At 36.6% G+C, this 15,005-nt stretch overlaps 1 protein-coding gene across 8 annotated transcripts in view; it reads left to right on the forward strand.

Annotated features, from left to right (window-relative positions):
- PCDH9 (protocadherin 9) overlaps nucleotides 1–15,005 on the forward strand; it is a 669,079-nt gene that overhangs the window by 228,422 nt on the left and 425,652 nt on the right. For 2 of the 8 annotated variants that reach the window (XM_041487649.1, XM_041487654.1), the window contains exon 3: nucleotides 7,708–7,719. The exons of 5 other annotated variants lie outside the window; for them this stretch is intronic. In XM_041487649.1, the coding sequence (XP_041343583.1) occupies nucleotides 7,708–7,719 (12 nt within the window). Of the gene's footprint in view, nucleotides 1–7,707; nucleotides 7,720–12,819; nucleotides 12,836–15,005 lie in introns of all 8 variants that reach the window. One more of the 8 variants, XM_041487650.1, reaches the window with a different exon arrangement.

Consider the following 15,005-nt stretch of genomic DNA (forward strand, 5'->3'; position numbering starts at 1 on the left):
GAAGCTAAGAGTTGAAGGTGGGGTGTTGTATCCAGCTGACATATCAGTTTTGCTGCTAGCTTGTGTTACAGCAAATGAGGAGATGATGACCAAATAAAAAAGCTAGAGAGTATAGCTACATCCATCAAATGTAAGTAAGCCTGTTGTGTTCTGAATGTCAAATCTTTAAACTGACAGTCTTTAAAGATAGGAAAAGGCTTTGAATAGACCTTTACTTTTGTTGTCCTACTCTCTGTGTTTGGTCCCGTATGTTCCACCTGTAAATGTCCAAACCACTACAGAAAGAACTTTCTCAGTCCTTCGAATGTCTGAGAATCTCTTCCATTTTTGTGTTTTTCTTACTATTCCTATGAAAAGCACAATATACTTTCCTGGTTTTGTGGTCTTTATTGAAACATAAGCTGTGCTTCCTACACTTAGTGTATTCTTTCTGTACTACTCACCAGCACAGCTAGTTCTCCTGTTTTTGAAGAATTTGTATAGGAACAAATCAGCTGCATACAAATGGATCTGCACTGATGTGCCTTCTGCTTGCAAACAGCATAAGGCATCTGAATTTCTACAAGAGATCAAAGAGTTAGGTTACATGAGTAAAGGTGTGCATTGGAGACAGAACAGCTGCTCCAGAGTCTTTTGAACTTTCACTTACCACTTCCCCATTCCCAAGCATGGTGTCATGGCAGCAGTTTTTCACATCTGTTAGAGACTGCATTCTCTCCCAAACTTACCAGACTTTTAGTGCAAGATTTCAAGCATGTGCTTGTGCTGTGTTACTGAAACTGAGTGTGGTTAAGGCTTATGCAAGGCTGAAGTACCTCGTGTTCAGTACCTTGTTTAGTACTTATGAAGAAACTGAAACTGAGTAGTTCCTGTACATGAGAAGGACTTACTCTTCATTTGCTTGTCTAAAAAGCATTCATTTCTTCTATTAATTTCCTGGCATAATAGTTCTCAGCTGTCCAACAGAAATGATATCAAAAAATACCACTTTGTATTTTAAGAACTATTCAATTTTCTTGCCCTATTTGCAATTTGAAAAAAAAAATAAAAAATGGAAGGCTGTTTGGCCTTCCTGAGCAGCTTGCACCCACAGCACAGTCTATGGTGCCCATGCTGATGGGGGCCTGTGCACACAGCTGATTGCGACTGGAAATGAAGATGACTCTTTGTCTCTTCTGTCATGTTGAATTCTAGGACTGGCATTTAAGAAACCTTTTTGAATGAGTAGCTTCAAATTGATCCAGTTTGTTGAAAAGCTTGAGGCCCACTGAATTGAAAAATAGCATTTGGATTGGAAAAAAATGATATATTTCAAGTCACTGTGCAAGTTTTGTGAGACTGAATTTTGCATTGCAGCAGTCATTTAGAGTGTGCGACTGCTTGTTTCAGCATTCTTTTAATTCAGTGACTTTTATCCCACTAAACTGAGAACAGAAAATTATTTCTGTATATATGTGTGTATATACATGTCTCTCTGTGAGTGCCTGTATGTATTAGTAACTGCTATGTATAAGAAATAATTATTTGAAATAACCCTAATGTTTGAAAATCTTTAGAAGATAGCCAGCTGTATTTTTCTGAGCATGTTGCAGATGTGAATACCAAGTGTTATGTATGGCTTTATACAGATCTATAGGACTTGCAATATGCAGCTAAAATCTATGGCTATAAACCTAAAGGCTGAATTATAAGATTTGTAAATTATAAATTATTATGAATGAAATTTATTAACAGATTAATATTATATCAGTTATTAATAAACACATGAATTGTCAGTAGTGTTTTGTGAACACATGATATGATAATTTTTAAGCTTTGCTATTTTTCACTTTTATGAGGTCTTATGACTAGAATTTTATAGTTTTTTTCTAATCGTAGCATCAGGAATCATCATGAAGCAGCAAAACTTCATACTGTGTACTTCAACATTAAATGTTGAAGTTTTTTAGTAAGGTTGCATTATTCTTTTATGCCGTGTTTTAAAAAATTATCTGGACATTATGAGGACAGTTGAGGTTTACTGATTATTTAAAGGCTTGCTGTTGGTTTAAAGTGTATAACTTCATGTGTTTCCCATTTCAGTGTAACAGGTTGGTTTTGTTTAGAGGTTATGAAAAGGATCTGGCAAATTCCATTCTTCAAAAGTCACAGCACTGATCACAGCCATACATTTATTGGCCACCTTCACTGGCTGTATGTCCTCCATTCTCAGAAAATGCTGCCTGCCTAGAAAGCCATCTCAGGCCATACTGACAGCTTGAACAATGTTTAGGGATTGTAGGAAGTTCTCACAGTCCAAACAGTGGACAGTTTATAGGCTAATGAACAATTTGACCATGCTGATACATGTGGCAGAGGTTAAGGCTCTGACCTGCTGCTGTTCAGATTACTAGGACAAACGTAGCCACTGGGACCAAGATTAGCAATTTAATTAGAACATCGTGTAAAATTCATATCCTATGTAATTTGTTGTACAGGATCTATGTCATTATACATCTATTATATCACGGTTAAAAGAAAGGGAAAGTTAAGGAGTATTTATGTGAACAATATAATTAGAATGCTAGGTTTTAGGGTGCCACATAGTAATCTTCAAGTTTCATAATTTGCATGTGTTTCCTGTTTCATCACAGTAACACATTCCAGAGTGAAATGCTCTCATGGAAAATAGCAACAATTTGGCATGTATTATGCCTTGACACGATTTAAAAAAACAAAACAAAACAAAACAAACAAAAAAAAAACCCCAGACAAACCTCCCCAAATCTAGAAACTTTGTTGTTGCAGAACACTTTGAGTACAGGTATCTTGGGTGCAGCTGCAGTGGGAGCTGCAGGTTGAGCTCTGGGTGGGAGCCCAAGGCAAGAGGCTGTGAATTGCCCATCTTTTCATTTTTTGCATAACCAAGTGCATGGGGACATGTGGCATAGCCGAACACCCAGTGACACAGAAGGAGCCAAGGACTAGATAGGAAATGCAAGAGTTTCACCCACTTGGGCTGTGATAAAAACACAGGGGTTCCTTTGTGCAGAGTCCCTCCTGGGAGGCACGGGCAGATCGGGCTGTCCCTGTGTTACTCCGCCATTAATAAATGGCTTTATGGAACGAGACATCTGAGACTCTGCCATGGGAAACCTGGGGCCAAACCAATTAGGAAACCTGGTTTGGCTGTGTGAGTGGGGTGTGTGGGGAGTCAAGAGAGGCACCCTGGAGCCGCATGTCGCGAAGGGGCTTCGGTCCAGGTAAAGTCACTGGTGGCTGGAGTGTGACTGCCAGGGAGTCTCAGGAATGGTCTTACTGAGAAGTTTCCCTTAGCACTGTAAACATTTAAGTGAAGATCAAGGATATCAATCATGATGATAACTAATGCTAGCAAGAATAATATTTGGGATACATTTCCCATGTAAAGGTTTAAAGTAGTTCCTCACTATTAAAAATTAGGATGAAAATAAGACAAGGATCATCTGACCTAAATGCATGTAATTGGTACAGTGGGTTTATTTTGCATGATACTGGTAAGAGCTGGAAACAAGATGCTGGGTTTAAATAAAAAAATAATTTTTCCTGAAATTTTCTTAGCAGCTTTTAAATTCCAGAATGGATCTGTTTTCCAGATGTGTGTGTGCCAGTAAGTTTTATAAGTTACAAACTGGTGTCCTCTATTATGTACTAAGGCCATTCAGACTTCCGGCTGCTGATAGATGGTGCAGCTTTTCTTGGTCCTGCGAGAGTGCAGTGGCACTTGTTCTGGAGTGGTGTTGTACAGAAGGGAGATACATAGCAGGACCATGGGGGAGAAAATGGAGTAGTTGCATCAAAATGGTAGTTTACTATGGCTGCAGAAGATGCATTCTTACAAAGACTGTGACTGTAGTTGCTTGCACTTTTGCATTTATAGATGCAATATGCCTGAGAAGACCATCAAGGCAATGACTTGCAATCTTGTGCTTAGTTTATGGGAAAAGCCAGAACTGACATTTTGGTGGCTATACATAAATAGAATAATTTGCTCCTAAGAAAAAGTGTCATACTTAAAATTTTATATTTTTCTTTTCAAAATGAAAGAAGCCTTTGGCATAAAATTTATTCAGGGTCACATTTCACCTGTAACCTGGTTTATTTTTTTCCTTTTCAGACCTGTGCCTAGTTACAGTTTAATATTTGCAGTCTCTAGGTTGTCAACATCATTGTATAATAACCAACTTATTATAGAAAGCAGCAAATGCCATGCTGCCAATCACTTGTCCATCACACTAACAGGTGCACTGCCATTGTCAGTGTCAGGCTGAATACCAGGGATCAGTTAGACAGGTGGAGTAATTTACTCATCTTGTAGTGGCAGAAGGGGACACCTTATCAAGGAAAAAAGAGAAGTCTCTTCCGTTGGTGCATTTGGTATGTGGCTATGTAACTTGGATTTATAGTCTCTCTGTAGAAACTGATGTGCAGACTAAATTTCATTCTAAAGAGGGGGAGGAACTTCTTTTAGGTATTATGCAACAGTATTTCTTTTTCTTTTTTTCATTTCTCTTCACCTTATCTGCTGTCATTCTCACCCTCTCCCTCCAACACCCCCATTCTCAACCTTTCAGTATTGTTAACTGAACAGACTGCTAGATTCAAAATGCTTTAAAGATCTGTCAGTATATTGGAGTAAACGAAAAAAAAAAAAAAGAGAGACAAACTTCATTGAGAATGAGAAAATATATGCCTTAATTCTTTTTTCCATGGTCATTTTTTAAAACGGTGGTTAAAAGAGAGGGGTCCAGAGGATGGTTTCCCATTTCATCCAAAGAATAAATGTAGGAGTTATAACAGCAAGTATCAATGCCAATCCTCACCTATCCTGATCTCTGTAGCTATGACAGCTTCTGGTTAATACCCAGAAAGTTTCTGAAGACATCAGAGAGAAAAATTGTTTTATTCACCTGTCTTTCTCTGTTACTATCAGTGTGATGGACAAATTCTCAGGTATCACCTGTGATCAGAATTTAAGTAGGAGAGCTAAGTTGGGTGTTTTTGTTCTTGTAGATTCTGACTAAAGCCATCTGTGGTCAGGTACAACCAGTAATTGCCTGAGCCAGTAAATAGAGATATCAGAGCAATCTGTGAGTCTTCAAAGTCAGAACGGTAGAGGCAACCTCAGACCAAACAGTGGGATGGAAAAATTCGTGGTAGTGGTTGGGAGACCTCACTTTTATAGCAGAACAGAGAGCTGTTGATAGATGAAATACACTGGAAGTTAATTCAGGTTTATTTACAGAAGCATTCCTTGGAATACATATACCCTCACACTAGGAAATCTGGGGATTAAACAAATTTTATGTTGCTAAAGTGTCAATTTTCTTTAGGATACTGCTAATAATGGCCTTGACCTGTGGGTTAACAAGGGGTTTGTGGTGCATTGACTGTCTTGTTTGTCAAATGGCTTCCATAATCTCCAATTCCATCATCTAAATATGTAGTTCAGCAATTCTTGTAAAGAGCTGAACTTTCCCTTCTTCTCTTCTCTGTCTACCAAAATGTAATGGGCAGTGCTAAGGGGGCCTTGGGCACAGTATCACATTATACCTAATCTTATGTAATTACAGACTGCTGCCAACAAGGCTCCAAGGATGGCCTTGTACTTACTGTTGCTTATCTTGTTTCCTTTAAAAGGAAAAGAAAAAATGTTATTTTCCATTGATCAGTAAGAACCAACTATCTCATAGCTGCAGGAGTGCTGGGCAATGAAGAGGACTAGGATTAGCTTCTTCAGTGGCAGGCAGCAGTTAGGTGGAGGGTGAAAACCTGAACCACTACAGTCTTTCCCTGTCCAGATTTGACCCAACCTTGTGGATTGGCACCTGAAACTCCCTCTGTTTACTTGGCTGTTAGTCCCTGCACAACAATACAAGCCCATTGCTATCATGCATTAACTTCGGAGATTCTTTTTGACAGTGTTGTTGTCTCTGCTTAACCAATACTGTGTTTACTGGTATTAAAAGCATTATCCCATCCACACATTCTGTTTACCACAACAGCATTCAACCCTAAAGCCTGTGATTGAAAAAGAGATTTTTTTTCTTTCTGATGTAATTTATGAAGTTCAGAGCCATTGAAAAGTTTGAAGGTTCTGATCCAGAGTGTTTTCTTTTAGGTTACTATTTTGAAATTCAGTTTTCTAAACAAGAAAAGCAGAAGTGTATTTTACATACATGGAAATCCAGAAGCAAATAATGCTGAAAATAGCTCTTTATACTGGACACCAAAAATACATTCTGTTTTAAATCTATTTTGTTTTAAATTGACCTTCTTGCACTGTATTAGAAAACTGGGTTCAGACAATCAAAATTGGGTCCTGGAAATGAGCCTGAGGCTTTAGCTACACAAAGCCCCAGGCTGGATCACCTGCTCTTGTTCCGGCATGCCAGCTAATACAAGACCTTCATATCCCAGGCTTTCCCTATTTCTGACCCCTTTCTTCCTAGAGGAAAGAAATGTGGATGCACACCCTGACTGCATCCTAATCTGTATGATAATTTGGTAAATCAGGCCCCTAAGGAATGGCTAAATTCATGCAGACATGCAATTTTCTTCACCATTGAGACTTTTTTTTCTGTATCAAGAAAACCAGAGACCAGGTGACCCCCTGGCTCCAGGTGTTTTGCATGACAGGGCTGCCAATATGGAATTGAAGTCCAGTAGAACACAAGGATTAGGAACAGGAGAAACTTTATTTTGGTAAAATGTTGTTTTGGCAAAATAGATGCTTTGGAAAATACTACTCCCACTTTCATTTTAGAAAGTATTTATTGTCAGTGAACTGAAACACTAAAAACACTCTTCAAAGGTATAACTCAGGAAATATATTTATTGCTGTTTATTCTTAATAAAATGTTCAACAACCAAATGACTGTAAATATTTCGATTAGATTAGAAACCTCCACAATGTCTGAGACTGAAGATTTAGATTTTGAGTCCCCTATACATTATTTTTCTCTCAGCTGAATGGAGATTAGAAAAATTAGTTCAGTTATTAGTTCAGCTTTATTAACTTTCTTTTCATTTTCAGGGATACTTTTTAAGGTAAATTATGCTATTCCCTGACAATAAGCATGCTAGTGTTCTCTGCTGCTTGCAGTTCTCTCTGTAAATGAAAACTGTCTCTAACGCAGGGAGTCCAGTTCTTTGCATGACAGCTAAATTTCTTTTTTCTCTCTTAATCTTACAGTTCTGTTTCTCAAAAAACCCACACCATGCCTCCTCTCTTTCAATGCCTTTTGAATATTTCTTCTATTTCTGCTATGTACTACAATCTAAAAAGAACATAGTCTTTCACTGGTTCTGATATTACGCTTTCCCACCCGGTGGTACAATTTTGTCTGAACTAGAACCAATGCTTTCAGATCTGGTGTGTAAAGCTAAGTGTCTGCACCCACAGTGAATTGAATAAAAATTGCAGTTAAATATACCACACATGGATTCAGGAGCTGAGCCGTTAAGTGTCAGGTCTGGAAATGTTGCTCTTTGTGTTCTGTAGCAATGAAGGGAAGAAGGAAAGAATAAAAACCAAGGAAAAATAGTGAGGACTTTTTTTACTTTTCACTTCCTTTTTTTTTTTTTTTTTAATCACAATAAATTTATGATGTTGTCTTCAAAGTGTGTATATGAAAGCATCTTTGTAGAAAGACTGAATTCTTTAACTACATGGTGCTTCTTCAGAAGCAAAGCTGCCCTGTAAAATGCTAGGAAGTTCTTCATCGCTAGATTGCTTTAATGTGTTCATAAAAGCTTTAATAATGACTTCATTTTTTTGAACTCTGTACACATTGAAAAATTTAGGTAGTGCTTACTGCAGTTCAGAGGAGCTGTATACACTGTGATATGTTCAGACACTGTATTGTGTACATTTTTTTGTTTTATTTGTTCGATAGAACAGTGACCAGAGACATCAGATTTTATAGGGTTTCTGATTTAAAGAGTGGATATCTTTTTCTTTCTGAAGATTTATGTTCATAAATCTCATTGTCATGATCTCACGGGGAAAATAAAAAGTAAGGTATGTAACTGCCTGATGAAGATAGGAAGACCTCTTAAAAACTTAATCTGTCGCTTAGAGTACAGAAAGCATACTTATATAGGTAAAATTGTTACTTATTTAGGTAAGATTGCTACAAGATTGAAACCCCAAAAGCCAGCTCCAGAGATCAACTTGCCATTTAAATGTTATTACATAAAGACACAGGTTATTTCTAATTAATATGAGGTACCATACTGGCAACTGCACATAGAATTTTTTTTTTTTTTAATAAAAAATAGCTCAGCTCTCAGTTCTTGGAGTATGTTTTAAAAGAGATGTCTCAGTTGCAGCTTTTTTGGGGAATACCTGTATTGCTGCCAGCTTACATCTCCCACTGGGGAGCAGGGATTACCTCAAATAGGTTTTAGCAGATTAAACAAGCCACCAAAAAATAGTTTGTTTTTTCTTTGTCTCTTCACAAATAACACAGCGGGCAGAAGGGGATGAGCTACAGTTCAGTATATCAACCATGACTGTCCTGTATCTCACGAGGTTTACTCCAGCTTTAATAACATATGAGTAACCTATCATCTCAAAACTACCAAAGGTAATAGCAAGTACATATGTGACATCGTGCTTGTAGGAACATGTACCTGTTGCTATGTTGTTGCACTGTTACTACATTGTAATTTTAATTTTCTGTTCTCAGTCTATGTTCCCTTTGTTTTGCATCTGCTTTTAAGGACTGAAAGGCATTTAAATTTTGAAGCAGTGTCTACTGACACAAACCACAAATTTGCTAAACAACACATTTGGCTTGCTTTTGCACTGAATGAAAGAGCTTTTATTTATTATTTTTTTTTTAATCTCATTGTGGAAAAAAAAATAGTAAAGCTTATTTCTGCACACATGAGCTGTGGTTCTCTACATGCGGCTGCAATTCTTGCTCTTTGGTCTCTGAGGGCTGTTGAAGTAAATTGATAGTTTTGGGTTTAAGCTGATCTTTGAGTTTCAAGACAGAGAAAATATTGTGTATAGACACTCAGAGCCTACACTTTGCGTGGTGTGGAGAAATGCAAGCTGTGTACTGATACATGGTGTGCAGCCACAGGTTACTGCTGGGCTGCTCTCCTTAAATGTTGCTCTGTGTGAATAAAGCAGAAGAAGCAGAGCATCTTTGAAATTCCACTCAGACAGTAAAAGTAAAATTCTATCTGAAAGGTAGGGCACATTCAAAAGATTTTGTCTTGTTAAATTGTTGCCTCATGCCCTATCTGTATGTAACTGCAGGCATTTTTCCACATCATAATATTATCTTCACTGTTGTAGCTGATTCCCTGCTGGAACCGGTAATCAGTTTCACCTTTGTCTCTAACCAAAATCTCTTCTTCAGTAACTCTAGCTATTAAAGGTGAATTGATGTGGCTTGCTTCATTGATAGATGATTACATATTAATTATACAATACAAATTCACTCCATTGAAGACATTTTAAAGGATTACTTGCTTTTTGCCTCTGAATTGAATACAAGTGGGTAAATCCCTTGTTTCTTCTGCAAGCTTTATGAACAAATTGTTCAAAAAATAATTCTTAAGCCTTCAGTAAACAATTTCATACCACTGGACTTTTATAAATTCTTCTTGTTGCTGAAGAAGTAAAGTGTTTAAAGTGGATGCTTAAGGTCTAGGTGTACATCCTTATAATATTTTTGTGAAGCAAAGCAATCACTTAATGCTTTCCAGGTCTGAATTACTGTAACAGGTGCAAGCAATATTCATTCCTCTCAACCTTTGTGTTTGTGCAGTCTACATATTTTACATCATCATTATTTGTATTGTTTGTGGTGATATTTTATACTATAAGAACAAGGGAAAAGGAAAAACAGTTAATTTCCCCCAAAATTTGGTATAAGCTTCTGCAAAGTTTATTTATAAAAGACTTCTTAATATTAATTCAAAAGAAATTACCTTCTACAATAGTATTGTTTATTTTCAATGAATGATATTGTCATTGATTCTCATATCCAGAAAACATGATGCTGTAAATCATGTAATTCTTGAAAAGTGGTTACAGTCAAAAAGGTAATTTTGTAAAAGTGAGAGTGTGGAGCTCCCTATTTCTTCTTTTTCAATGATTTCTGTATTAAATGTGTTTAGCTTGCAAGTCTAAAAATCATTTTTTTAACTGCCAGCTGTTTAAAATGAACTTGAGATCTTAAATCTTTTTCTCATATCTTACCTACAGAATAGAGTTTAGTTACTGAAACTTAGATGCCAGTCCTTTTTCGTGATGGATGAAGCAGAATAGGACCCATCTTCTTCCAAGTGGCAGCTGGAGTGACATTACAACTCCGTTGCAAGTATTATGAAAACACTGTTAGATGAGGAGACAGCTGTAACTCTGTAAATAGAAACTGTTCTGTGGTCTGGAAATGTGTAATTTTTACATTTTACATTATGTCTCTGCACACAAAAGCAAGCTAGAACAAATGCAGGTGTAATTATCTTTCTTTAATATGGAGAGGAAATATAGCTGAGGCTCTGGAAGCTGTGTTATTCAAAGCCACAAAGGCTGTTTTTCATAGTCTAATGTATATCACTTTAAAACTGATTTGCTTATCTCTACAGCTAGTAATAAAAACATATTATCTTCCTGAGTAGTTGCCTTATAAGATAGTGGGAGTGTATATTGAAGAGTTGTCAAATGGCACTTGTTTGTCTGGCAAGCATTTCTTTAAAATATTATTATATGCACGCAGGTGTCTTCTATCACTTTTCTTTTTCATTGCTTAATAGTTTTCCCAAAAAACAGGAATCATTAACATCTTGATCTTCCACCTGTCTTCCCAAGAGAAACCAAAACCTCCAGGTCTGAGTGTGATCAGAATTAAGGAACTGTGTAATCTCAATCAGCTGGTACAATGTCCATTATGTCTGTAGGCTCTTTTCCCTCTATCATCTATCTTTTTAATATAGTACAACCTGGTCACTATATGACTCAGTAAAACACAAACATTTAAACCAGAAGTTTCAGTCCACACTTTTAGTAAATGTTTTGCTTGGCAGAAGCTTCATTACACAATAAATGAGTCTTTTGGAAAGAGCCAACTGCTTCATATAAAACAAGCTCCTGTTCCTTTATTGCTTTAGGGGAAGAACAATGAAAATTCACTGTTACTGGCCACATCAACCTGAATGAAAGCCAAATAGGAAAATTGAAAATGATTGTCAAGTTCATCATATCTAATACAATAGAGGCAAATTAGAGTTATCTGCAGCAGCAGAAGTAGCAGCAGATTGCATTATAAATCATCATATCATTGACAGTCAATTACATTCAAAACTTTTCAAGCATGAGGCAGTGGCAGTGTTTATCTACTAACAAACTTATTCAAGCCAGAAAACACAGTGTGGGTGCATGAGGAGAATTTCTTGGGGGTCTGAAGGGTTTGCATTATAAGGAGAGAATTTTATCAAAAAATATATTCCATGAAAGGTTAGAAAGCGTGAAATCTGGTTTGTTGCAAAATTCATCTTTAAACCTAATCTGCCTTTCTTCTTCCACTGCAATAAATGCACGTTTGATTGTTGACTGGGAGAGCCCTCCAGTAATGTCAACTTCTCTCCAGTCTTCTCTGCTTCATTACCACTTTTGCTTTCACAATATTTCTAGCTCCCTTCTGAGTTCCCAGCATTTCCCCCTTTTCCTTGTTCTTTTGTTTGTTTGCTTGCTTGCTTGCTTTTAATTTGAAGTGCATTTTTAGTTTGTCTTCAGGAGCGAAGAGCTTTCTGTAAATTATTCAAAGTAAGTAACCTTGAATGTTAGGAAATCAGTCCTGCACCTAATAGATATTTAATGAGATATATTAAATAAGTCCAAATTAAACAGATTGTATAAAAATTGATATAAATTGAGAGAAGAGTCTAGAAAAAAATCTACTAGTCTGTTTATTTTATGAACTCTCAAAATTGGACTGAGCCTTCAGAATTAAATGCAATTTTTTCTCTACTGAAAGTTACAATGAGTGTACATTCTGGCTGTTCCCGTGGGCACCAGGGAAAACACAGAGCAGGAGCAAAAACTTCTGGTCCTAAGACGAGGGTTTGTGATTTTGTTGTGGTGCAGAAGAGGGGGAGGGTGTTCCGTATGATGATCCATCTACTTTTCTGATACACATAGAAAGCCCTGAAGCCGTAACAGAGTGTAATGCAGGGCTAGTATTGATCTTATATCCACATGCCTGTATTGAGTAGGAGAGATTGTTGGGTTTGAGGAAGAAGGTCCTAAATTTATTTTTTTGTAATCGAAACTGGGTAATCTCCAGAGGCTCTCTAGCACAAGGTCTCTTCATATTTTCAGAATGACTTGAGAAAACTATTGCAATATGGCAATTAGATGCTCTAATATTAAATTTGGTATAAAGTCAAGGTTGAGAGCTGTGCTGCTTTTTTGCAGAATAAAAAAAAAAATATTTTTAGTAAGAAGTAAGAGATATGAGGCCTAAGATCTTCCTTCTGCAAGAGGTCTCCTTTGTGCTCTGACACTACCTCCATCCTGTTTCAAGTCAGCTGACTCCAGATGTACTGCATAGAGACATGCTTGTAATTCATTCCAAGTTTCAGTCATAATCAAGTAAGTTTTGCCCCCAATCCTCTGTTTATCTGATATAAGAGGAGCATGGGTGTGAAGAGCCTAGCTTGTTACATATCTTCTGAATTTTGCTGCTCCTGGGAACTGATCTTGAGTACTTCTGAAATTGAGTAGCCAGTTGAAGTGCTAAACGTAGCACTTCTTGGATAATTAAAAGGAAAATAGAGGTAATCACAGAAAGTGGTTCAGATATTAGGTGGGATAATCATGCCAAGAATCTAGAACAAAAACTGAGTTAATTCAGATACCTTAGTTAGCTGCCTGAAGATAGGTAGGAAAAACCTATTAAGTCTTAGATCAGAATGAACACGAACAAAATTGTTACACTGACATAATTTTAAAGCGCTATTAAATTATCTGAACAGGTAGAAGAGAAAGACTTTTGCATAATGGTGACGTCAAAAGTGTCTGTGCAGTTTTACATTTCTGGAAACAAATAAAAAAGTCTCTCAGCTAAGGTTCGTATCAGGGAAGTAAGAAATAAAGATGTGGATACTTTGTGTGGAATTCAGACACACTGGTTATGCTGCTCTTCTTGAACTGTGCAGTTGACCTATGCTCTGTCTGCCCTATGGGTTATAACCCATCATGTGAGGGAATAGCTGGGGCATTATCTATCCCTTTAAGGGATCTGAATCTCTTCCACTCTTTGCATGATTGCCACTTTATGAAATTCCAGCTACAAAGCAGAGGACAATAATGCATTCATTGCCGTTGTTTGCTTTTCGTTAGATGTTTCAATGAGTCTGGGATAAAACCTGTTTCTGTTGTTAGCCAAAGTTCAGCATATTTTCAAAGATTTTCAGTTTTACTAAAGTTTTCATACAAATCTGGCTGTAAATAATATCTTTATTTATCCATCTCCTTTGCCTCTTTTAGCTTTTTATGAAACACTCTTGCATCCACTATTCAGTTAATGAATACTAAATTTAGTATGTAAGTAGTTTTGTAGAGGATTATGTTGCATATCCGTACCATATTAAGAAACTGGTGTTTGGTTGGCTTCTAAAGCTTCTTGACAGCTGGGGCATGACAAAGAAAGCTTTTCTGTATACTTGTTCTGAATTTTTTTGGGCACGGATTATCAAGTAGCCATAAATAAGCCTTATTGACCCAGGTTATTATTTTATGTTTGCTTTCACACATTTCACATACTGAGTTGTGTTGCATGTTTTTTTCAAAGGAATAGGTCAGGGATAGTAACCCTCAGGGTGATATTCTAAGAACAAGTTAAGCCTGAAGGACTTGATTTTTTGCAAACATATATTTTGTTAGCCATTGTGAATAAAATACTAGATTTTAAATTATGGTTTTGATTGCTTGAAATTGAAAGTTACTACAATTGTCCTATCATACAGACAGAAGCAAACTTGTAATAGGAACATTAGTAAAGATTAAGAATAGAAATTTGGTCTCAATGACATAAAAAAATTGTTCCAGTCACAAGTTTGTGGGGTTTTTATTCCATTCTTTTCAATACATAGCTCAACTTAAGTCATTTTCTGAAGCAGTTTTCCTGTGATTTTCTTTTTAGCTGTGCTCATAGAAAATAAATAAATGATTTTTCACTTGTGCTACGTGGTCCTGCTGGTATTGATCAAAATTAGTATGACCTATCTTGCTTTACGGAGTGTATGATCCTTTATTTTAGGTCCTGGAATTGGTCTTGGAACCCAAATTTTCTGCTCACTAGCTTTAGTTGGTAGGGTTTAATGTTATTAGCAGACATGAACGGGGCTTTTACAAAGCACTTCTGACATATTGCTAAGTAGGCTTTAGATTGTAGTTAGTGTAGTCATTTTATCCTTTGTTCTTGCTTTCTTACTGAAGTGTAGGCATTGCCCATTAAAATTTGGGATTATGTTCAAACTCTTGAAGGTATCAAACCCTTAAAACCATCCACTTTCTTGTTAATGCAAAAACAGCCTCATCATAAGACTTTGTTTTATAAGTGACTTTCCTACAGCTGTAGGCCCTTGAGGTCCATCTTAATCAAATGCAACTTGACCCAATTCCTGTACTTCCAAGGAAAAGTTTAAAAAACCTCTTCTGTTTCATAAAATGATGGCATCTTTTTTGCATTTATTTTGGATTTCTTGGTGGGGTCATGCTGGAGTAGGGGCAAATGTCTGTCTTATTTTTAACTTCTTCCCAGTGGGAAACACCTTATCTGTAAAAGCTACTGAAATGCATGTGTTTTCAGAATTATGTTTTGTATAGACGACATGAGTAATTTATGTAAAACTTCTGGGATTTGCACCTTCTATTATTTTATAGGAAGGAAATTGATGGATTGTCAAATCATGCTACATGTTTTAATTTTTGATAGAAGGTACAAATATGTTTATACAAG

The sequence above is a fragment of the Pyrgilauda ruficollis genome, unplaced genomic scaffold (genome assembly GCF_017590135.1).
Source record: "Pyrgilauda ruficollis isolate IOZ18807 unplaced genomic scaffold, ASM1759013v1 scaffold82, whole genome shotgun sequence".
NCBI lineage: Eukaryota > Metazoa > Chordata > Aves > Passeriformes > Passeridae > Pyrgilauda > Pyrgilauda ruficollis.